The 24,483-nt window shown below is 35.0% G+C and overlaps 1 protein-coding gene across 3 annotated transcripts in view; it reads left to right on the top strand.

The window, feature by feature from the left end:
• The window catches only part of rab11fip4b (RAB11 family interacting protein 4 (class II) b), a 41,229-nt gene extending 18,651 nt beyond the window's left edge, over nt 1-22,578 (top strand). For all 3 annotated transcript variants that reach the window (XM_082136901.1, XM_082136899.1, XM_082136900.1), the window contains exons 2-13: nt 3,652-3,859; nt 4,316-4,504; nt 6,532-6,660; nt 8,352-8,387; nt 10,313-10,412; nt 11,948-12,051; nt 12,290-12,430; nt 14,375-14,456; nt 16,591-16,728; nt 17,418-17,576; nt 19,793-19,936; nt 20,411-22,578. In XM_082136901.1, coding sequence (XP_081993027.1) covers nt 3,684-3,859; nt 4,316-4,504; nt 6,532-6,660; nt 8,352-8,387; nt 10,313-10,412; nt 11,948-12,051; nt 12,290-12,430; nt 14,375-14,456; nt 16,591-16,728; nt 17,418-17,576; nt 19,793-19,936; nt 20,411-20,527 — 1,515 coding nt within the window. In that variant the 5' untranslated portion in view covers nt 3,652-3,683 and the 3' untranslated portion in view covers nt 20,528-22,578. The remainder of the gene's footprint in view (nt 1-3,651; nt 3,860-4,315; nt 4,505-6,531; nt 6,661-8,351; nt 8,388-10,312; nt 10,413-11,947; nt 12,052-12,289; nt 12,431-14,374; nt 14,457-16,590; nt 16,729-17,417; nt 17,577-19,792; nt 19,937-20,410) is intronic.
• Nucleotides 22,579-24,483: the final 1,905 nt, after the last annotated feature.

The following is a 24,483-nucleotide window of genomic DNA, read 5'->3' as shown; positions in this document are numbered from 1 at the left end:
CCATTGATTCTATAGTTGCCTTTAGTTGCACCCATTCTGCCCTGGGGAAGGATCATATTTTTTTTTATTTCTCCTTGGTGATATTGCATGAGTTTACCTTCCTAGATTCTGTTTTTGTAGTTCATGTAATTACCTGACTATACCAGTTTGTTGTTTTGGGATCAGTGTTTCTCAAAACGGATCAAGACTTCTCCAAGAATGATGTAAGAGGCAGGTGGAGAGGTTTGTCATATAAGCTGACTCTTCCTACTCGTATTTCATCCCAGTATTGTGTTTGAACAACACTGCTACAAGTTTGTTTTTTTCTGTTCACTTCAGCTGTAAGTCATTTCATAAATGGGGCACCGCTTGCTTTCTGTCTAAAATAGCCCCTATACTTACTGTACATGTGCAGCAAGCCTCATTTAGTTTAGCTCATGTACTCATGAAACAGCTGCCCACAGTGGCCTTGAAACCCATTAAAGTATTATATTTTGGCTGCTGGGTGGTGAGTTTGTGTCTTCATAATGCATCTGTGGAAAACTCCTTAACTAGACAGTCAGTCATTGCTATTTCACAATTTCTCAGTCCTTAACAACATTGTGTTTGTGTTGAAAATAGCTTTAGATATTGTACTCAATGACAGCTGGGAAAGATGAGAATATAAAAGATGTCGAAGTGGCCAACAAATTAGTGTGTCCGTGATAAAGAAAAATAAAAATCTTTTTTTAACTTACAAACACGTTTCACATTTCTAGAAATGTACCTAGTTATTCATGTTGGTTTTATATGGTTTTGTATTTTTATTATACAATTTAATAAACAAGTTTATTGGCTCTAAACATTTTTTAATGTGGTTTTACAATCAAAGTAAAAACATTTTTAAATTTTTTATTAGCCTATAGTTTATTTATTTATAACCTGAAATAATCTTGCTTTGTCCAAAAAAAGTAAAATTATGTGATATTTCAAGATAATGACCTTGACACACAGTCATGTCTGTTTTATGGTTTGGTTTTGTTTTTCAGCAAACTAAATTATGGCAAACAATTAAAAAAGATTATATATATATATATATATATATATATATATATATATATATATATATATATATATATATATATATAAATATATAAATATAAATAAATAATATAATTAGTGGTGTTATATGTCAGGTTGATGCAACTATCCTGATATACTAAAGAAAAACATAAGACTTTTATTTTATTTAATTTTTTATACTCTTTCTTATGTTTTTCTTTTTCTTAGGATATCAGGATAGTTGCATCAACCTGACATTTGAGTGCCAACTCTAAAAAAGAGTGTCTTGTCTTTTTATTATTATCATCAACTTCAACAGAATTTTTTTTAAAAAAACTCATCATTGACCCCTGTGCTGTAATAAACAGAATTTTATCAAGAGATCCTCCTGATGTCAGAGCCAATATCCTCGTGGGCAGCACTCCGACATGTGTGGTTGCACTTCAGGCACTTCTTTTCTTTTCTTTTTTAAAAGAGATAGATAGGCTACTCCTGATCATTCATGTTTATTGTTTTCATCCTATCATTTTTATTTGAAGTGGCCTCGTGCTCTGTTTACCAACTGGTTTCAGTTGAACAAAGAAAACAGCAGAAAGTTTAACTTAAATCTGCATCATAACCTGCACAATTGTTAATTGTGTAAAGTCATGTCAGGTCTCAGAAGTTCATAAAGAACATGTTTTCAGACAGCATTTCAGACCTTTCTAGTTTCATGTATGGCATATTGTCCAGTACAGTACCTGGAAACTGAAAAGTTTTCTTAACATCGGAAAAATACACCCATCCTACTTTATTTTATATTATGAATTTTAATATTCTTTTATAGAGCCCATTATGTAATGCTATCCTAAAGGGGCATTGCACTGTGAAATGCGAATTTAACAGCTTTTGCTAGGCAAGCACTGAACTTTTGTGCATTTTTCACAAGTGCATATTATTGCTTTCAGAGTTTTAGACGGTTCACTTTCTAGCTTTACGAATGGATGTTGCTATCCTTTATGTAAGAGCTTCCTGCAGGGCTTTGAATGTCATGTTTCACGCTGCGGCGTGTTGTGTGCATTTATAATCGGGTGCTCAAATATGGGTAACCATACTCTGCTGAGACAGTCAATGTGGAGGAGGAGATCTATTCACAAATAGAAGAGCACATAATTACCTCAGTTTTGTGACCTGATTTGATTTTGTCCTTTGCAACAAAATGTGAGAGAGTATGAAAGAAAAAATGTAGGACCACTCGCTGATCAAGCACCCTGACCACACACACTGGCATTTTGTATCCCTACCCCCTCATGTTCAGCACAGCAGAATACTAAAAAGCACTTTTTTTCTTTCTCACACATTCACACCCACCTGCTGTGTGATCAACTTACAAAAGTGACTGTTAGTTGTAGAGCCAGTTTTGTAAACCGCAGAAACAGTGTCTGATTGATTAAAAATTGGGAAGAGAATGCTTTATGCTTTCCCAGTTCTGTCTGTAAATGCCAAACAGAATGGAAAGAGGTAACATGGGTTTCTACACAATTTTAGCCCGTAGCTGTGATGGAAACTTTTGTGTTTTCTTTTTGTGGTCCTATCATGGCCGGCTATGTAAATATTCCTTTCTAAGTTTTAAATATAGGAACATTTAATATTATTTCTGATAAAAACTTAACTAAATCTAATTAAAGTCATTGGATCCAATAAAAAAAGAAAAAGGAAAAAAAGTATTTTAAAATATCTGATAGATTGAACTGCTAGGGTTAATTTTGGTAGTAAACTGTCATGTACAAAAACACAATATTTATAAATAAATTATATTTACTCAATAATAAAAAAAAGAATACAATTATTAATTAAATTAATTTTTTTTACTTTGAATCACATATGTAAAAAACCTTTTGGAAAATATATTTTTTTAAACCTCGTGCCATTTTTAGAGTTATTACGTTTATATGGTGTAAATAAAAGTTTTTCAAAACTATGTGAAATTAACATGAACACACTAAGATGTTAGACTAACATCTAACATGTACATTGCTAAGAATTTTGCACATGTACTGTATTTAACACCCGATTTTAAAAATATATTTGCTGTTGTTACTCAACCACAGTATGCCTCCAGTCACAAATATTACTAATATATCATGCACCATTCAGATAAACTGTTAGTATCCATGATCTCTGCAGAGACACCAAAATATTTTTGTGGTTGGATAAATGCAGTTGTTACTCACATAATTGTTTGGATAACACTTTATTTCGACAGTCCACTTTAAACATTCTTCTAACCATAAGTAACTTTGCAACTACATGTCAACTACCAGTCATTAGAGTCATTAATCACGGAGTCATTAGTCACAGACTAGTTCTTTGTGGGTCCTGGTGCGACCCAGTGGTCCCCCAACAGATCCTACTGTAGTAACATTGCAATTCAACTTATTCTACTAACACTAACCCTAATCTAATAGTCTACTCAATTAAGTTTCTTTTAGTTAGTAAAATGTCTAAAGAGGACTTTAAGTGTGACCGAGATTTTATCTCTGACAGAGATTTTTGGATTGGTATTTTCAGAATGGTTTCTGTTCTTATGTAACCCTAGTTAGGTGTTGTGCTGTGACTATTCTAACAGTTTAATCTCTCTTTTTTTGACAGAACAATCAGGACAGGCCGGGCTACAGTCATCAATGTCCATCCAGGAGTGCCTAGATGGCCCAATGCTTGAGGATGAGGAAGGCAGAGGGGTGGAGAGAGAGTCAGACAGAGACAGTGCAGTAGACAGTGCTCCGTCATCTGTGATATCAGATGGAGGGAGAACTGGAGAAAAAGAGGAAGGGATTGGGCTTTGCCTCCCAGGAGAAAAGTGAGTGCTTTTATTTTCGTTTACTCCTTATTATCGTTTTCTCTCTCTCTATCTCTCTATCTATCCGTCTATCCATCTTTCATCTATCATCTATCATCTATCATCTATCATCAATCATCAATCATCTATCTTATATGAAGAGTTCAGATGCAAAAGCCTCTAAATGCCATCTGAAATTTTCTTATAGAATGATCATTTTTATCAAGCTTGTGTATTTAAGTTCAGTAATTTCACTTGAATGACAATTAATAGGTAATCTTCATTTTGCCATTTAAGTGAAATTATTTAATTTAAATATACGAGCTTGATAAAAATTATCATATATATATATATATGGCTGAATTTATTGATTTGTAAAGGAATGCGTGAATGGAATAATAATTGCTTTCTTAAGTGGGGGAAAAAAAATCTACAGACAAAGCCTAAAGCACACAAAAAAATCTCTCACTGCTCCAGGTTTAGTCAGATGTGTAATCGCTCCGAGACTTCTGATCAATCTACACATTCATCTGCCTCATTAAATGAGGAGCAGTTTGAGGACTATGGAGAAGGAGAGGATGGAGAATACACTGCTAGCAACCCCTGTCCAGATGATGAGATCCGCATTAATGGATGCTCAGATCTGGGCTCCTCTGTTTCCTCCAGGTAAGTGTGTGTCTATGTGTGTGTTTCTCTCTCTGACTGCCCCTAGGTCTGTTTTCAGAGGGATTTACTTTAAAATGAAAGAATAATTAGTTAAGAAATCCAGATATCAGTCTTCATTACACAGGATTTCTTTCAGTAACTGTATTAGTGGATAGAACGGTCTGACTGTGGGAAACTTCCTCACTCAAACAGCACTATGATGCTTTTTAGTCCTGACACTGTCCAAAATGGTTTTATTCATTTTTTTAGCACAGAGTAGAAAGTAGAATATTGTTTTGTTAACCAAATTAAATTACTTTCATTTTTATTTTAATAATAAAAGGGGAAACATTTTACCCTTGCTGTCTGTTCAGCCATTATGTCTATTTTTTAACATGTAAGGAAGTAGATGTTTGTTTGTAAAATATATTAAATGAAATGTAGTAAATATCAAATGAAAGAGAATCTGTGGATTTTTAAGATGCTTGTTCTGTCATCTAATGTGCACTAATCTGATTGCAAATCAAGTTATAACCCAAAATTAAAATGTTGATTTTTCTATCTTTGGAAGTTTGGAACAACTCACTGTAGCTGTTGTTGTTGTTTCCATCCGCCGGCATCCCCGAAATCGACAATTTTTGACTGACAAAATGCTGGCGGACGGAAACAACAACAGCTACAGTGAGTTGTTCAAAATCGTTCTTTTTAGGAAACTCTGTGTACACAAGCAATGTTCTCAATGCTCGAGTTCACGTGAAGCAAAGTTTCATGTTGTGTCGAGCCTTCTTAGTGTTTTAAAAAATGCGATTTTGATGCTAACATAGTCGTGCCCCTAGCACTCCCATTCAAAAGGCAATTGCCCGAAAACGAAAATACGGTCAAATTCAAAAGTGGCGTTTCCATTCTAATTATGCGTTTAAACGAAAGTTTGCCTCTGTTAGATTAACAAAAAGACCCTAGGTTGCATTTTGGCGAGAGTTACGCTTTAATGCTAATCGGTGAAGTATCCCTTTAATGGTACAAGACATTAGGAAAATATGAGATACGGATGTGCCGTCATCGCATTACATTGCTAAAATAATATTGCTTTGATTAAATCAATCAAATAGTATAAAATACATTACAGAAAAAGTTTTTCTAAATCTTTTCCACTGGCCAAATAGTATTTTTATTTTTTTAAATATTTTTAATGGAAACAGATAGGCCTTATTGTGCATTATTGATCATTATTTGCGCAAAAGTATTTTCTAAAACCATAAGTTCTGCTATTATCATGCGCTAAGCAATCCTCGCTGTAGTTTAAAACATTAAAACACAGCATGCCACAGGGAAAGTGTTCAAAAGCGTCGCATCCACTACAAATATTTCTGTATTAGAATATACTTTTTTTTTTGTAACTTCTCTGTAATGATTTAATGTAATTTAAGTGCTTAACTCCATTAATGAGAATGGCATATTTAATCTAAATATGTATATCAAATGTAAAACATGTTTAAATCATTATTTTATTTATTTAAACTGTTATTGTGAACATGCACTGTATTTATGATTAGGACTCATAATGAAGATTTAAAGTGGTTTTCCTTTATCTGCTGTTAGTCCCTCAGCTCACCCTCGGTGTTGCCAAACTGCTCCGTCTCCAAAATGTTCGTACGAGTGGGTCAGAGTTAGCGTGAAGGTGCACAACTTTTCCCGTCAAGTTTGTTTTTATAAATCACAACTTGTGCGTCGGAAGTGGCGTACGCCTCTTTCAGGGCCTGTTTTGTGCGTATGCAACGGTTATAAATGAGCCCCCAGAACGCTGTTAAGAACAAATTCATGTTCGTGTAAACGTGTTGTGAATCAGGCTGAGATTTTTTTGTGAGAAGTTCTGTGCGTACAAATACGAAATAATCCACGCAATTATTAGTGAATGAGACTCAATAGTTCTTTAGAAATATACTTGACTCAAATACAATTGAGGGATGTTTGGATGGACATGTTGGCTCTTCATTTGGGAGAACATTGCATTTATGTTCTTATTTTGACCTTCACTCTCACCCATCCAGTGCTGGTCAGACTCCTCGGAAGATGCGCCGCGCTGGAGAACAGATGGACGTGTTTTGCTCTCAGTGCTGTAAGAGGGTCAGTCTGCTCAATGACCTGGAGAATAGGCTGAAAAACCTCAAAACTAACAGGTACAACTACAGTTTACATTTGTTATGAAATATATGAAATACTTTTTCATCTAGAGGGGTTTGTCATACAATGGTTGTGCACTCATCCTAAGGAAGACTTGGGATTAGAGTTAGCTCTTTGAAACTAAAGTTTAGTGGTTATGGACTTGTCTAGTTTCTCTTCAGTAATGTAAAAGGAGTGACCCCTCACATCTGGGAAATAAGCTTTTAGTGGCCTGGAATACACATTAGAGGCTCTCTGGGAGGATTAGAAGTTATTTGTTCTTCATTCTCTTCCCGGGGCCACAATAGACAATATTAAAGCGTCAGGGTGATAGAAGCAGGGTTTTTCTCTAGGAGTTAATGTCAGTATATGAGGGCTCTGATATCTTGCTGCAGTCTCTCTGCACCACTAATGATTTGCTCTCTTTTCCATACATCATCCAGCCCACCACTTTAGTGCCCATTAGAGCTTTATTAGCACCTGCACACATCCACACTTTAATCTGTCTCTACGCATTATTATTTAGCTGTCTCTCGGTGTCTCTTCTTCTTTCTCACTCGCATCAATAACCACACATGAACAAACTTGCAAGCCTTTGGATTCTGATGATTTGTTGAGAATCCGGAGATACAACCAGATCTTCTCTTCTTTTCTTCATCATTGCTGGTTTCAAAGATTGTCAGTGAGTTTACTTTAACATTTTTCTCTTTTGAGGGGGCTTTAATTAGCCACTCATATCTTAGCCTTTCAAAATAAAAGATGAAATTGGAATTAGATTAGATGGAACATGTTGTTCATGTTGTTTTGGGAAGAGGGCATCAGATAGAAGGGGAAGAAAGAGAAAAAAGACAGGATGGGTGGAGGGATAGAGAGGAGGAATGAAAGCTAAATGCTCTGTCAGCAGACTGCTTCAAGAAATGCATTAGTTCACACCTCATTCTGTCACTGCTGGAAAAAAGCTGTCGGCAATAAATCTGTGTGTGTGTGTATGAACCGGAGAGAGTTTAATGAATTGTAGTATGTGCTTTACCATATACATTTCTAATTCTTTGAAAACTCTATTTAAAGACTTTTTGTGAGCATTGGTAAGGTTGGAGGTATCTGAACTCGTGTCAAGGCTGACACTATATTCAAATATGTTGTGGGTGAGCCTGGGTTAAGTGCAATGTCCAAAAATGGAATAAAGCCTATGACTCTTTCCACTGATAAGGTACAATTTGGTGTCCCATTTTTTTTTTTTTAAAGGTCCACAAATCCCATGTTTTTGTTTTGAGATCTATTAACTTGCCTGTCTGTATTTTGATCTGTCCCACATCAGAGCACTTGACTATCTTGACTCTATACTATAATTGAAATCATATACAATGTGTTTAATTACAATTCAAATATTTGTTGTACAAATCTATTTTTGTGTATTTTTCATTAGAAAGAAAGTAATGTTTAACTGATTTAATTGAAAGTAACATCATTTTGGAAGAAGTAAATCTTTAACAATGATTTTCTTAATGTTTACACAATTGTAGCATTGGCTGCTTTTGTCAAGGTCAAACATTCAATTATGTTATTATTAAAAAATTATGCAAGCCAACCCTCATATGTACATATATGGTGTTTTACTGAACAGTTGTTAAAAAAAAAGAAAAAAAAAAGTTTTCATCAGTGAGATTTATACTATGTTTAATCTATCTATCTTTTCTTTTTCTTTTAGCCCGAACAGAAAGATTTCCAGCACTGCATTTGGAAGGTAGGTCACTCCATATCACTCTGCTCAGTGTTTGTTTGTGTAGTGCTGCTGTTAATCATTATTGTTTCCATCTCCCTCACTGCTATGACTGTGTTATGTGAATTTGTGTAAGTTATTTCATCAATATTAATCTGGCAGGCTAAATATTTAATCACGAGGTGAAGACAATTTGGGAAGGGAAGATGAAAATATGAACGTGTCAATTCGAATCAAAATGTTATTTTTTTAAATGATTTTAGTGAAATTGTAGACTCCAAAGTTAAGTAAACTGAAGATTTCACAATAGAGGAAATAAAAAAGCAGAGCCGTGGAGCATTGCATTTATATGTGTTCCAGACCAGTATCTGCAAAGATTTTTAGTATAATGTACCCCAACAACCCCCTCAGTAAAGTCACACCAAATCAGAAATTTGTTCCTCATATCAACACAAAGAAATATAGGGTGAAATCCGTTATTTGTGATAATTAGAACAATGTCTGTGACAAAGTTAGGGTTATATTAAGCTATAGTAAATTATTGTGTGTGTGTGTATACATATATATATATATATATATATATATATATATATATATATATATATATATATATAATATATTCGAGTCAAGTCAAGAATATATAGATTTTGACCAAAAATTGAAGCACCTCTTGATGGAAATAACATCACATTTATTGACAATGCAAGAGTCAAACACTCTGTAAAGTTTACACTCCAGCACATCTCAAAGACTTTCAAAGAATTTAAAGTCTGGACTCAGAGGTGCCAATTCATGCGTGAAAACAATTCTTCATGCTACCTCCCAACCATTCTTTCACAATTTGAACCTGATGAATCTTGGTTTTGTCATCCTGGATTATTGGCCATGATGTGTCTTCCTACATGGTTGTTTAAGAAATAAAAAGCTACTCACTCCATCAATTAGGGTTTGAAGAACTGTACCCAAACATATAACATACTAGAAACATAATAATCACTGCAATAATTATCCTTAAGTATTTGCCTATTTAAATCCAAACAGTGACTTTTTTGGGGGGGGCCGGGCAGTGTGTGTATGTATGTGTGTGTGTATGGTCTAGACAGTTCTCTTGTGTTTAATTGTAAGAATCTGATCAAATGTTGTGTGGGAGTGTAAAGGCAAAAATTGTGTGGGTGAATGGCAGTTTTTCTTGTCCCTTTGGCAACCAGTCTCCTACTCTAAATCACAGTGACAAGATTAAAATGGCCTTCCACAGCTGACCTGAGAGAGAGAGAGAGAGAGAGAGGGAAAGCAGAGCTAGAGAGGGAGAGACCAATGTGTGTAATTTGTATAATGTATTTTCATGTGTGAAGTCATTGCGTTAACGACAATGACAGAAATAAAACAGTGACAACCAAGACCTGACTCTGCAGAAGTGTGAATGTGTATTTGTGTACACACAAGTTAACGGCTCTCAGAGCCTAATGTAAGTGGGACAAGAGAATAGTCTTCATGCCTGCGCATGCGCATGTGTCTTTTAGACGAGTACTTTTTGGTTCTGTGTGGGTGGGTCGACTGGATCGGGCACTGCTCCAGCTCTCATAATGCCTCTGCTGGTCAGTGCCTTTTCTCGATTGTAACCGCAGTGCTCCTAAAGATGCACAGGCATTGAATGTAGATTCATAGAATGGATGGGTGCAGTGATGCAGTATGGGTAGCGTAGTTTGCAAGTAATTGATGCTGCAGTGTAGTCCAATCCATCCATAGAACCGAGCAGAGAGGTAAGTGGGACGTTCCTCTTGCAAAATGTAGCTGTCAGCATGGGATCTGAATGCTGAGGGTACACAAAATGAACTGGTGTTTTGTGTGATAAATCAAAATATAATTGCCTTATGTCTTATTGCGATGCATGATAGTATTCTATGATTAAATTGTTCCTGTTTTTGTGTGTATGCATGTGGGTCCAACAGGCAGCTGCTCCACAACAGTAACCTCAGCAGTAGTCACGGCAGCACAGAGGATTTGTTCAATGACAGCATTGACTCCTGTGAAGTAGACATTACTGAGAAGGTAAAATCCCCTCACAGCACACTCATCTACTTCCCGATCGTCCTGTGAAAACCGCATCAACGATACAGACTATCTTTGGAGTGTCTTTTTAAACGCATGCTTAGCACTGATCTCTGCTCAGGAAATCACATCCGTATATGTGTAAGCTTCTTAATGCAGGGGGTCAAATGGGTCCAGATGATGCTGATACTTAAATTGGATTTTGTCTGTATCTGGGTGTTTCTTCAACTTTGTGCACTTTTTTTGTCCCATGGATTGATTTAATTAACACATTTCAAACTTTTCTTTTTGTTGCCAAAACATTGTTTATATGCATAAATGTTTAATATTTTATATAAATGTATTTTATTTGTGAAGTAATCAATTTAAACTATTTGTAAATAAATGTTTTATTTTAAAATATGCACACATTACTGTTCACTGAAGACTGTTCCTACGCGACGCTAGTTTTAACAGTGAAAAAATGCCTGGTAAAATGCAGTATATAAACGTTTAATATTTGACAACTGTTTTGAATTGAAAATATGCTATCATTTCATTTCCATGATTCATGCTAACTGAATATGACGGTGCAAGAAACGTTTTGCGTTTTCGACTTCAGAATAAGATTGAAGCCCCGCCTTCTTTAATCATTTTGGCGATGCGTAATGGAGCGCTACAGAGCAGCATCAAGAATATCAAATACATTGCAGTGAAATATCTCTTATTTGCATCTACAGTTTATTGGCTATAATGACAAGATCGCAAAAGTGTAGAACGCGCAAAACAGATCTTAAGCGCAGCAACTCTTTTAAACGCCTCTGATTGGCCGTTTCGTTCAACAGACGTCTGTGATTGGCTCAATACTGCAAAAGCACGTTGCAAGTACCTTTGATACAAAGGGAGAAAATATAAATATAATCCTGTAAAATGCACTTGTCACCATTAGGTAAACGCGGACGCTGTAATCATATTCACATTTATTTTTCAGATACATTATTCAGATCTATAAGAAAGACAAGGTAACAAAACATTCTGGGCTTTACTAAAAACCAGAGCCGTTGAAAAACTTCTATGGCTCTGCTAAAAACATACAAAAGCCCACCCCTAGCGCCGCCCATGATCATTTTCACCACAGAATGCTATTAAATGCAGTATATAACATGTAAGTACATAATTCAAGGTACAAGGCAAGTAAAGCTGTTGTGGAAATCGTGGATTATAATGACACACACACACACACACACACACACACACACACACACACACACACACACACACACACAGACGCAAAGAGAGAGAGAGAGTTCAGAGCAGAGTTTATTTTCTAAATGTCTACAGGGCCAAATGTGCTCATAGTTGAAAAACACCTGTTTCTTATATTTATTTAAAACCGGATCAATACAGGTTTATACACGCAAACACTTTTAAAACCTTTAACATGTTCTGTTGTTGCAAAACTTTTTTCATGGTCGTGCTGATAGTCATTCAGACAAGACTGGTACAGAAGCAGCCACCAATATTGAGATTTACATTCATTGTTGTTTCTTACACAGGTGAGTTATTTGGACAAGAAAGTGACAGAACTGGAAAATGAGATTCTGATGAACGGGGATGTGAAGTCCAAGCTGAAACAGGAAAACATACAGTTGGTCCACAGGTGAATTGCTATACAAGGTCCACCCACCCACACATAGTTCATTTCATTGGAACTATTTTATATGCATATGTATTTGCATACTTGTCTCTTTAAAGAGCAGATTCTTTCCTCTAGCAAAGCGTTCTATGAAAATTGTCTTAGCAAAAGTTTTGCATTTGCTAAATGCCAAAAGGTCAAAACGTGCCTCAGCAGGTCTGTCAAAGATTCATGTTAATGATGAGGACTGTTGCTTGAACAGGATTCATGAGTTGGAGGAGCAGCTAAAAGACCAGGAGACCAGAGAGGAAAACATAATGGAGGAGGAGCTCAGGAGACACAGAGAGGCCTACAGTCGACTGGAGAAAGACAAGAACACACAGATTGAGCTGCTTACAAATCGGTGAGAGACAAAAATAACAATGCAGTACAATATGAATTGTAATTGCAAAACTGCAATTTTTTTTCTTAAGAATTTCGAGTCTTGTTGGATCATTTTTTTTCTACGGTAAAAATATACAAATACCTTTTAAAACAAGCTCAATTTAGTTAAATCGAACTAAAAACTTAGTGAGGTTTAAGTTTGGAATAATTAAGTCTGTTATGCCCACGAAGGGCATATTTATTTGATTTAAAAATACAGCAAAAAAATATATAAAAATCAGTAATATTGTGAAATATTATTACAATTTAAAATAACTGTTTTCTATTTTAATACATTTGTAAAAAAAATTATAAATTCCTTGTGATGGCAAATCCGAGTTTTCATCATTGCTCCAGTCTTCAGTCACATGATCCTTCAGAAATCATTCTAATAGGCTGATTTGGTGCTTGGTTATCAATTATTATTGGTACTCAATTAATAATGGTTCTTATTATCAATGCTAAAAATAGTTTAGCATAAACTTTAAAAAATATTTTTGTAGAAATCGTGAACCATTTTTTCAAATCTTATATACACCAACCATTTTAATTGTAGTGTATCGTGGTTTCCACAAAAGTATTAAGCAGCATAACTGCCATCACAGGAATAAATTACACTTGTATTTCATGTATTTCACAATAAATGTGTAGAATTTATAATATTTCTCAATATGACTGTTTTTACTTTTTGATTTGATCAAATAAATGCAGCCTTGGTGAGCATAAGAGACGTTTTCAAAAACATAAAAAAATTCTTAATTATTTCACATTTTTAATCAGTAGTGTGAAGAAGAATAAAACTATTTGCCTGTACTATAGGATAACAAAAATAAATGTAATTCCGTGTTTTAAAAAACAAATTTTATAGAAATTTGCTTCTAAAGTAAATGTATAAAGAATATATATTAATATATTAATGCAATTTTTTTTTGTCATGCAGTAAATACAATAATGCTTAATTTAAAAAAAAAAATTATACTGTACCTCATTTTGAGTTTACATATTTGCCTAGGCAGGTTTTACACTCCACTGTCCGCCCGCTATTTAGTTGCCAGTCACCACCAGCATTTTTAATAATTTTTACAAAATGTTCATGGTCCCCAGAATACTTTGTTGAATGAACATGTGAAAATGCAATATATCAAAAGAAAGAACAGAGCCTCTGCTTTTAAACAAAATAAACCCATTTTATTCAATCTTAATGCATTCTTTTTTATCAACACTTGAATGTTTTGAAAGTTTCATAAAAAAAAACTATTTGAGCAAAAAGCTGAGAAAAATGCGTTTTTGTCAAATACTACATCCAGATCGGATTCAGAACGATGATCAAAACATACAGTAGATGAAGTAGACGAGTCCATCAACACCCCTAATGCTTGCACAGTCCTATAGCTCATCCTGGGTCGAAATTTCATTCAGTAACATTTGGCAGTTTTGATTTATATGCCGTTTAATGTTGATGATCGCTTTATTGTACTTATGCATGTGCTTGCATATGATATCGCTTGTTTCTGCTTCTTTTTTACATGCCTTTTGATCAGGAGATTCAGTACTCTTTCAGGTGTCATAGCGCACCCTACGGTATAACAGTGAAAACACGGAAAGCCGTCAATTTCCGTGAATGGCAAGGAAACGTTGTCTCAAATGATGGAAATTTCCATCAATGGCAGGGGAAGAGTTAAACACTCTTCCTAGGAGGTCTTCCAGTATTGGTGTATATTCCAGTATATAGTGCACTAATGAAGCCGTCTCAGATGGTCCTTCATAAGGGTGTTAGAGAGAAAAGCAACACCGTTAAGCCACTGAAGGGACCATTACATTATATCTAGAAACCTGAGATCTTGATTCACAGAGCTATTGTGCAGTGGACACTTATAGCATCAGTAGTATGATGGAAGGCTTCTTTTCTTTTTTCTACCGGCAGACTACATCATCTAGAGGAGGAAAATGGAGAGATGGCAATGAATATGAACAGACTAAAATCCCAGACAGATAAACTGGATGAGGTGGGACAGTTTTACTATACATATTCTTGACCATTTTTATTTAGGTTGAAGTAAATGTAAATGAGGATGAATGAATGCTTGTAATGGTACTGCTTTATTTAAAGGTACACTATATGAACATTTTTGTGTTCAAAATAAACAGAATTTAAATAATGATTTAATACATCATCAATCCTTCTTCTAAAATGGTTTCGCAGAAAATTGCGTACATGCGTCACTCGCCCGTGTGTGTGTCGTCATATCCGTAAATAAAGAAAAGTTGCTCCGGTCACTTTGACGCGTGTATGGTGTGGGAGTGGAATAGTTTAGATGTCACAACGAGCAAGAAGGTTGACAAAGCAGCTAAATCTCATACCCGTTTTAAAAACGCAGAGGAGAGTCTGTGGCAAAAAGAGAATGCGACAGAGCTCACAATAAAATGAGAATCAACATTGATTTGTCTTTTCGGAGATGGCGAGAACTGAGGAATTTAAAATATTGTAAAAAAAACTACCCGGAGATGGCATTTTTATTACTCAACAGGTGAGAAAGGTATTTTATTGAATGGATAAATTGCCATATGTAGCTCTAACAGAGTTCATTGTAAAGCATTATCTATTGTGAAGGGTCATTTCATTATGGGTTGTTGTAGCACTGTGCTGGAATTTATTTTCAAGGAAGTACCGTGTCTATTAATGGGTATAGCTACAGTAAAATAATTTCCACCTAAACTGGTTACCGTATAACTCATAAGCCTTGTAGTGAACATTTAATGAGCAGTAGGATTTTTAGCTATAAGTAGGAACCATTTTTTTTTTTTCGCTAGCAGTGGTTCCCAAACCTGTCCTGAAGGCACCCCAACACTGCACGTTTTCTTTGTCTCCCTAATCAAACACACCTGATTCAACTCATCAGCTCATTATCTCATGGGTTAATGAGCTGATGAGTTGAATCAGGTGTGTTTGATTAGGGAGACAAAGAAAATTTGCAGTGTTGGGGTGCCTTCAGGACAGGTTTGGGAACCACTGCGCTAGAGGACCAAAAGTTACATAGTGTACCTTTTAAATGTTTAGAACAAAATTTGTTTCTAACACATGTTCTGGGTCGTAAAGCCATCTGGCAGTTCTTACAACATTCTTGAATGTTGGTTAGAATTTGATCAAAAGGGGTTTGCCAACTAAATGCCAACTTACTATTGTTAGGGGCAAACGGTTTAGGACCCAAGGACTAGTTGCAGTTTCTGATTGGCTATGAAATAGATAAACATAGTAATTTTCCACTCATATACAGATAGACTGAAACATATCTCCATCGATTATACAGCTGACACTCGGACCCTGAAGTTAGGCATCGTGACCTTCCAGTTCTCAGATTTGGGTTGCTGGGCGCCAACATGTCCAGAACAACTCAGTCAATCTCCAATAATGCCAGTGGTTCTTTAACCTGCAACCAAGAAGACTAACACACACACTGACACACACACTGACACACAGCTTTTCCAAGGTTGGATTTGGCCACGCTCTAACTATAAACAGGAGAGTTTTCTCAAAACATCAAGATAATGCGTTCTTTCTCTCAAAGAGAGCTACACTTTAGTCTAACTGGAAAGTAAGGTTTTAACAAAGAGATGGTCCCTTAAACTAAAGACTTCAGTGATCCCTGTGACCATAGTTGTCAGAGTACCCTAGAAAAACAGATGTATGTATGTATGTATGTATTGACGCATGTTGAAGACCTTTTTTAACAAAACATCTTTCCATATTTCATTTCTGGATGCCGGGCTAAATGAGCAAGCACTGTTACTGCATTCATATCAAATACAGACATTAGAGAATACATGAAAAGAACATTTCAGTAATCACACTGGTAACTTCTATAACAAAGTAAATTCTCACAAGCCTAGAGAAGTCATTCAACTCATGTGATATTAAGAAGGAAAAATATTGATAAGACCTTGATTATAATCACTCATTACATATACATTGAAGCAGCAGTGGATTCCAATCCACCCCCTTCACTATTATATCAGATTTATTTTTAATTGTTTTGTTCAGAGAGCTAAAAAAAACCCGTCATTTATTTAAGATCCCTATTATGTCAAGTAATTGTCCAAATGAACTGTACACTTGCTTAAATGTCCTGTTTGTGTGTGAAGGAGAGGCAGCGGATGACAGACAAGCTGGAGGATACGAGCCTGCGGTTGAAGGATGAGATGGATCTGTACAAGAAGATGATGGACAAGCTACGACAGAATAGAAATGAGTTTAAGAAGGAAAAAGATACCATGCAGGAGGTAAGACCATGTTCTAAAATGTGCTTATTTTTTGACACTAGTTAAAACGGACATACTAAATAACCTATTAGTGACAGAAATGTCTTTATTATAATGATTTGAGAACTATGACCATACCGTGCAATCATTTAGCATTTTATAAGAATATTTTTCATGTACAAATTGGCAACTTTTGATTTATAGAAAATCCCATAGAAACTTATGTAAAGATTGAGAGAATCGTGGTTCTTCCCACTGGTCACTAAAGTAAATTTAATGTAAACACTGTAAAAATGGCAGTGATTTAAACAATCGTTTATTCAGCAAGTTGACAAAAGCTCTTCCTAATCTTTTATGCCATGTATTTAGTAGCTCAAATATATTTACAGATAGAAAAAGAGTGGCAGAGCCTTGTCCAGCTTTAGTTGCCCTCAGGCTTGAACGGGCTGCGTAGCCTACCTAAAAAATGTGCACACATACAAGTCAAACACAGAGATACATTTACACAAACTGTATGAAGACTCCGGAGCATATTATATTGAGAATTGCTAGTATATTGAAATTAATAGATTAATTTAGTTCAGAATTACCATGTCTTATTCTGTCCATAATACAGCAATCCTGTCCTTGACTACATATCAAACAGAAGTGTTCTCAGTTCAGTAGCTTAGTGATTTTGAAGTGCTTTTAAAAGTGTATTTTCTGTTCAGCTGATTGAAGACCTTAGGCGAGAGCTGGAGCACCTCCAAGTATACAAGCTGGAGGCAGAACGAATGGGGCGTGTTCGCAGATCTTCCATTAGCCTATCAGAATACAGCACTCGAACACGTGAGAGTGAGTTGGAACAGGAGGTCAAGAGACTAAAACAGGTGAGAGAGGTGGAAAGCTGGTAACCGATCTCTCAGCATGTATATTTCCTATGGCCTTGACTACAGTAGTCCCACATGGTCAGATCTTTGATAAAATGTAATGAGTACAAATGTTTTCACATAAAAATATGCCTACCGTTATAAAAACACATTTAAGGAATTATTTACTTTTATTTACCATTTTATTTACTATTTGTTTCCTCCAGTAAAGGCTGTGAACTTCATTCCCTTCAGGCAGTCTCCACTTTTTGTTTTAAAATTTATAAAAAAAAAATAATAATGAAAGCTTGTTTCCACCACAGAATAAAGAATAAAAAGTGGAATTGCGACATTTCTCTCTCGCAATTTTGAGATTATATCTTCTTTTTGCAATTGTGAGGGAAAAAAGTCAGAATTTGTGATATATATATATATATATATATATATATCACAAATTCTGACTTTGTGATATATATATATATCACACGAATATATATATATATACAGTATATATATATATATATATATATATATATATATATTCATTCGTGTGATAGTCGCAATTTCATGTAATAAAGTCATAATGGCAAGAAAGTCAGATTTGCAAGTTTATACACACCCGCAGCGCGCGCGCGCAGAGAGAGAGAGAGGGGAAAGTTTCAGATAGTGCACAAACATGGAATTGATTCCTTTTTCGTGTTTCCTTGCGCTTGAACAGATACATACTTGCTGAGACGGATATTTCGACAGTTTTGTTTGTATTCTCTCGGTTATGTTGTAAATGAACAGCTGAGAAAGATACTGGATGTTGTGTCAGTATATATTCGGTCCGTGCATTCAGCCTAATATTCCTGCTGCTGTCTGTGTCATTAATGTTAATAAAACAACAAAATGCAGCTTTAACAAAGATTAACATATATTTTATTTCTACAGTGAACACATTAGTGTTATTTTACATTTAGGCCTAATTATAAAATGTCTATACAAAGTCTAACTGTAGTATATGCAGGTACATAGTTTTCAGCTATGCTTGTAATTGTTCTTATTTTAATACTGACTGGTCATTTGTCTTTAACAATTTGTTTACTTTGTTAGTCTGGTAGTTTTTGCTGCTTATCCGAAAAAATTTCGGATCCGTGATTCAAACTGTAAATGATCTGAACCGTGAGTTTTGTGATCCGTTGCACCACTAATTGTGAGCTATAAGCTCACAATTGCGAGAATTTTTCTAAATTGTGAGATAAATGTTGCAGTTATAAATTTTTTTTTGTGCTGGAAACAAGCTTCCATAAAAAACAGTGATCCCAAAATGAATTCTTTTTGTCTTTTTCTGTCTCTTATTTCATCTTTTTTACTGTGTGTATATGCAGAGGAGTGTTTCCAAGGACATGCCCTTTGACCTCCAGCAGCTTGTGTCTGCTCGGGCACGACTCTTTCCGAGTCTGATGGTAAACTGTAATTCCTGTGCAGACTTAATATCATCTAATTAACCACTAATATGTTCATTCACAAGAAGTGTATTTTCAGATGATCTGCCAGGCTGCCGTTTCTTCTCACCTAACACCTAATATAGGTTTTTTTTTTGGTTGTAGATTTTGTAGCTCCATGTTGCTGTCAAAAGAAGAGGATAACTAGACAATATCACAAAAGTTCTGTTGTACTGAATATCAGTAAATCACCTTGTGCCTAAAGCGGAATCACTGGGCATGTTGCTCAAAGCTTTCTGTTTTCACACCTCTCTAATTTTCCATTTCCAGCTCCCCATTGATGCTCCAACCTTTAAAAAAAACAACAACACTCATCACCCATGCAAAATCACACATCTCTGTATAGGTATTCTGGAGTGATATAAATAGTGAAATATCCCACTGCTATTATACTCAATATGAGCACTCTTACACACTGCTTGGCCAATCAAAATGGAGGGCTAGAACTAATTGTGCTATTAACTAATATAGTTATTGTGAAAATAAAGATTTAGTAGTATTACATTTGGTGTATGTCTGTTATAAGAATGTGATCTGAAAATTCTTCCAATCTACATTAATTGCGTAATCATCTCAATCCAGATTCTTCATCTGCAGATAACTGCTTTCTGTTTGCCAGCAGAAGCTGGTCTAACAAACTTCTCTTGTTTCAGTCACAACTAGGCCACAATAAAAAGGAAAAGCAAGATGACTCTTGGGCCATCTTTTTGGGGTAATTGTAACTCCATCCTCTTTACTTTTCTATCACAGGAGAACCAAAAACTGAGAGAACAGAATGAAGATCTAAATGGTCAGCTTCTCAGTCTGAGCCTCCATGAGGCCAAAAACCTGTTTGCCACTCAGACAAAAGCGCAGTCTCTGGCCATGGAGATTGATCATGCCTCCCGTGACCAGGTAAGAGAAGTGCTTGACCTTGATCTGCTGATAAGTCAAACAAGAGGAACTTAATGTGTACGTCTGAGCAAGAGAACAATATGAAGCATTTTTGTTATTGTTGTTTTCTGGATCATTCTCTAAAAAATGACCTTTAGTCCAATATACTGTGAACAATTGAAATTAATTTTGTGAGAATAGTTCACCTTAAAAGGAACATTGTGATTTACTCACCCCCATGTCATTCCAAACCTGAATGACTTTGAGGAACAGAAAAGGAGAAATAAAGCAGAATTTGTGGAACAAACTTTTTTTTTTTAAACCATACCCTAGCTTTGTGTGATGAACACAAGCCCTCCTCAGTTTTTTCAACATTTGGTGTTTTTCAAACTTTAAACATTTTTGGAGAACTGTTTCATTTAATTTGAAGTTTATAATTAATTGACAGTTTTGATGACCTGTCAAAAATCATTCTATAACTTTTGATTCCCACAGTTGATGGAAGCCCTAAAAGAACAAGAGGAGATCAACTTCCGTCTCAGGCAATACATGGACAAGATCATTTTATCCATTCTGGACAACAACCCATCTATTCTGGAAATCAAAACCTAAAAGCCTGTCATAAGCTGTTTAGAAACTTAACAGAGGACCTAAAGCTCCCCCTGAGGTCGCACTGAACCTCATATGACGTGTGCCTCTGAATGCACAGTAACTACAATGTGCTGGTGTTTTGTGCACCTATCTCATGTTACAAAAATCTAAAATATACTGGTGAAATATTCATGCACATTTAAAGGGCATTTTTGCTGCTCTGTACGACACAAGGGAGTTTTCACTGGAATGGCATTATGGGTACTGATATGCACCAACTAATATGTGAATATTTTAGCACTGGGTGTTCACGCAGTGTGTATTGTGTTATATGGATGATTGATGCTTGCTGAGTTTGCACTGGAATGTGATGAGAGAGGGCTATTGATGAAAAAGAAAAACATTTGATGGCCATCAGAGCTTGTCCATTCAGAGTTGTGATATATGATGAGAGGAAAGAGATTTTTGTAGGTGCATATGTAAGGATTTTGTTGTATGGCGTGTGAAGGAAAGGTAAGGAGAGACAAATGAGAAGAATAAAGGAGGTAATCAGAGCTGGAACTGGAACTTGATAACACTGCCTGTTGTACAAGAAATCCATTTTGGACGAGGGGAATGCTCTAGTCTGTGTTTGCAATGTAAGTTTGAGATGTTTATTCTGACATTAAGCTGTATGTGCTTCAAAAAGGAGTCAAAATGCAGGAGGCTGAATGTAAACTCAATGTGAATGAATGTACCAAACAAGTAGTATTTCAGGTTATTTACAGGCTTTAGCATAATAGTTTAAGACCTGTCTGTTCATCAGCTGAATTATGTTCTTAATGGCCTTAAAAGGAACTTGCACTTGTTCTTCCAAACTAATATATTTAATAATTTCACAGATTTTCTATAATCTGCAAATGCGATGGGTAATATGTGTTGATCTAGGCCTACATTTTTGGGTATATTATGCAATCCTGAAAATGTTATTGTACACATTTTCTCATCATGTCTCCCTTTTCACTCACTAGTAGACCTATTTTTTTTTTTTTTAACATTAAATAATTACTAAGATACATTTCACTTTATACTTGATGTTTGTGGGATTTTAGCAACTTGTAAATTGTTTAAAAAAACTTTTTTACTCTGTGCCACTCATTGCTTTTACATCATCTCTAACTTTTTTTTGTAAATCCTTTAGGTGTGAAAACCATGACTACTATCTGATTATTTCTCATTCTCTTTATATTTATAAACGAGGTGCTGGAAAAAAGGCAGTATTAGGTTTGCTTTGTGAGACGGCAGACTGGGTCAATGACTCATGATGTCACAACATGCTGAATGGAAACACACACACACTTTAATCCAGAAAGGTGACCCTGGATCACAAAACCAGTCACAAGTAGCACAGGTATATTTGTGTCAAAAGCCAACAATACATTATATGGGTCAAAATGATTGATTTTTTCTAATATGCAAAAAATCATTAGGATATTAAGTAAAGATCATGTTCCATGAAGATATTTTGTATATTTCCTACTGTAAATATATAAAACATTGTGATTGTGAATGCAGCACAATCGCAAACATAAATGGACAACTTTAAAGGTGATTTTCTCAATGTTTCGATCTTTTTGCACCCTCAGGTTCCAGATGTTCAAATAGTTGTATCTCGGCCAAATGTTGTCCTATCCAAACAAACCATACATCAATGGACATCAGCTTTCAGATGATGTATAAATCTCAATTTGAAAAGATTTACCCATGTGGCTGGTTTGGTGTTCCAGGGTCACAAAGGGTTATTGGTTCACTTGCACAAAATGTATACTCAGTTGAATAATAGACTGGTCTGAAATGCCTTAGCAATCCTTATGACTGTAATGAGCTTATTTCTGTTTCAGATTTCTATTAGTCTCTATGATCAAGATGTGCATACAGGCTTTTTAGTTTTGCATGCCAGGAGTTACTGAACTGTAACATGAGAAATTAACAGACTGATATTTTAAAATAAAACAATATAGAATTCCATTTGTGACTGAAAGGGTTTGGTACAAAGTCCCTTTATGTAAATAAAGTATTTGTTTGGTTTGGTATATACAGTGCATGCAGCATGACCCTGTATTCAAGACTGGTGCAAAAAGAATCAGCAGACAATAAGAGAGGTTCATATAATATGGACATTTATTAATCTCATAAGTGGTGAACATGTAAAGAAAACAAGAGATACTGGTTAGATCATGCACATGATCCAATGTAGCCTATATATTCCAATAAAAACAAGGAAAAGAAAAGGATTAAAAAACAGGTGTTATAATATATGGTAAACATATGCAATATTTAGGATGGTAAAATATGCAATTAATTAAGTCAGGTTACTTCACTTATTTAATTATCGCACATTCACGCTATAGTTTTACCGGAGTGAAAACTGGACCAGATTGAACATAAGCATAAGCCTGCATAAGCATCTTTTTTTGTGTTTTTTTTTTTGAGAAATAGACACATTTACAAACCTAATAGGCATTGTACAAACAATATTAACAATTTACAATTCTCAAAAGGCAGACGTAGTTGCAAATTACAATAAGTAACAGCAATGAAGTTTCAAATCAAATATACAATCATGAAGGCAAGGAAGAGAAAATAAATAAATGAATATAAAAAAAGTAAAAAATAAATAAAATAATGATGTTCAAATTATTAAAAGAACAACATTTAAAGTAGGTAATTGCAAGGGGTAGCAAGGAGCTATAGGGTAGGCTACATATAGATCATTGAAGAAACTGGCTCCTGAAGTAGCGTTTTCATTTGAAAGGGTACAAAGAGAAGTAGCAAAAGCTTTGTAAATTAGTAAAATGAGGAAAGGACAGAGGGGTTTTCAAAAATCTGCCTTTATGAATTAGGTATTTAGCGAATTCAAAAAGGATATTGACCAAGTAGTGTTGTGAACAATCTTCCTTCAGTACACCAAACTTAATTTGTTTGTATTAAAGGGGATTCACACTTGACATTTTACTGTACAATTGAGACCAAAACAACTTTGAAAAATTATAATACACGAAAATATGCTCAGTGGTTTCAATATCAGTTTCACAAAATTGACAAGAGTTTTCTTCTATATAAAATTTTGAATTAAGGAATTATTTAGATGGGAATATGTCATTTATTATTTTAAAATGAAGTTCTTTTGCTTTAGGGAGACTTGGAAAGGCAAGATAACTCATTCTCATTTCCTTCACCTCTTTCGGGTCACAATCGTTGAAAATATAGTAACTTTTAATTATATTTGGATGAATTCTATCAATGAAGACACTTCTCATATATTTGTTGTTGCATTTATGATCTCTAATAGATAATTCACCCAGACAAGGACATGGGAGAGAGAATGTCACAGACAGAGTAGTGTGAAAGAATCCCTTTTACCAATATACCAGTATACAACTCTTTAGGATGACATACAAATCCATGTTTTAAACAAAAATCATTTTAATTGAGAACAATACCATAAGTTGTCCATCACGTCCAAAAGGGAATTTTTTTTATATTGAACCCAGTTCTCATAAAATAAAGATTTGTTGTGGTGAAGAATAAAATGATTGTTCCAAATACAAGCTTTGTGTGGATTAAAATTGTGAATAAAATGCTTATTTCCAACATAGGAGAACTAGTTGATGGAATGCAGACCATTTAAGAGGTAATTTGGACAACTCAAAGGCACATCTAATCAAAAATTCCAGGCCACCTACTTTCCCAAATATTGAAGAAAAGGCCGTAAACCATACACTGTTTGTATAACAAAGAAATTATCTTTACCATTGAGTTTTTTTCAATATTAATTGTATTGGTTTTATGACAACAACAACAACATACCAACGAAAACAAAAAACAAAAAAAAACAACCAAAACAAAACATACCCACCAACCCACCCACACAGAAAAAGGGCCAGAGTACATTAAAAATTACATAAGTGCCTAAAATAATTACAAAGGAAAAAGAT

The sequence above is a fragment of the Leuciscus leuciscus genome (assembly GCF_965113295.1).
Source record: "Leuciscus leuciscus genome assembly, chromosome: 14".
NCBI lineage: Eukaryota > Metazoa > Chordata > Actinopteri > Cypriniformes > Leuciscidae > Leuciscus > Leuciscus leuciscus.
The sequence above is the reverse complement of the archived record's forward strand: the minus strand, read 5'-3'. Positions and strand labels throughout refer to the sequence as shown.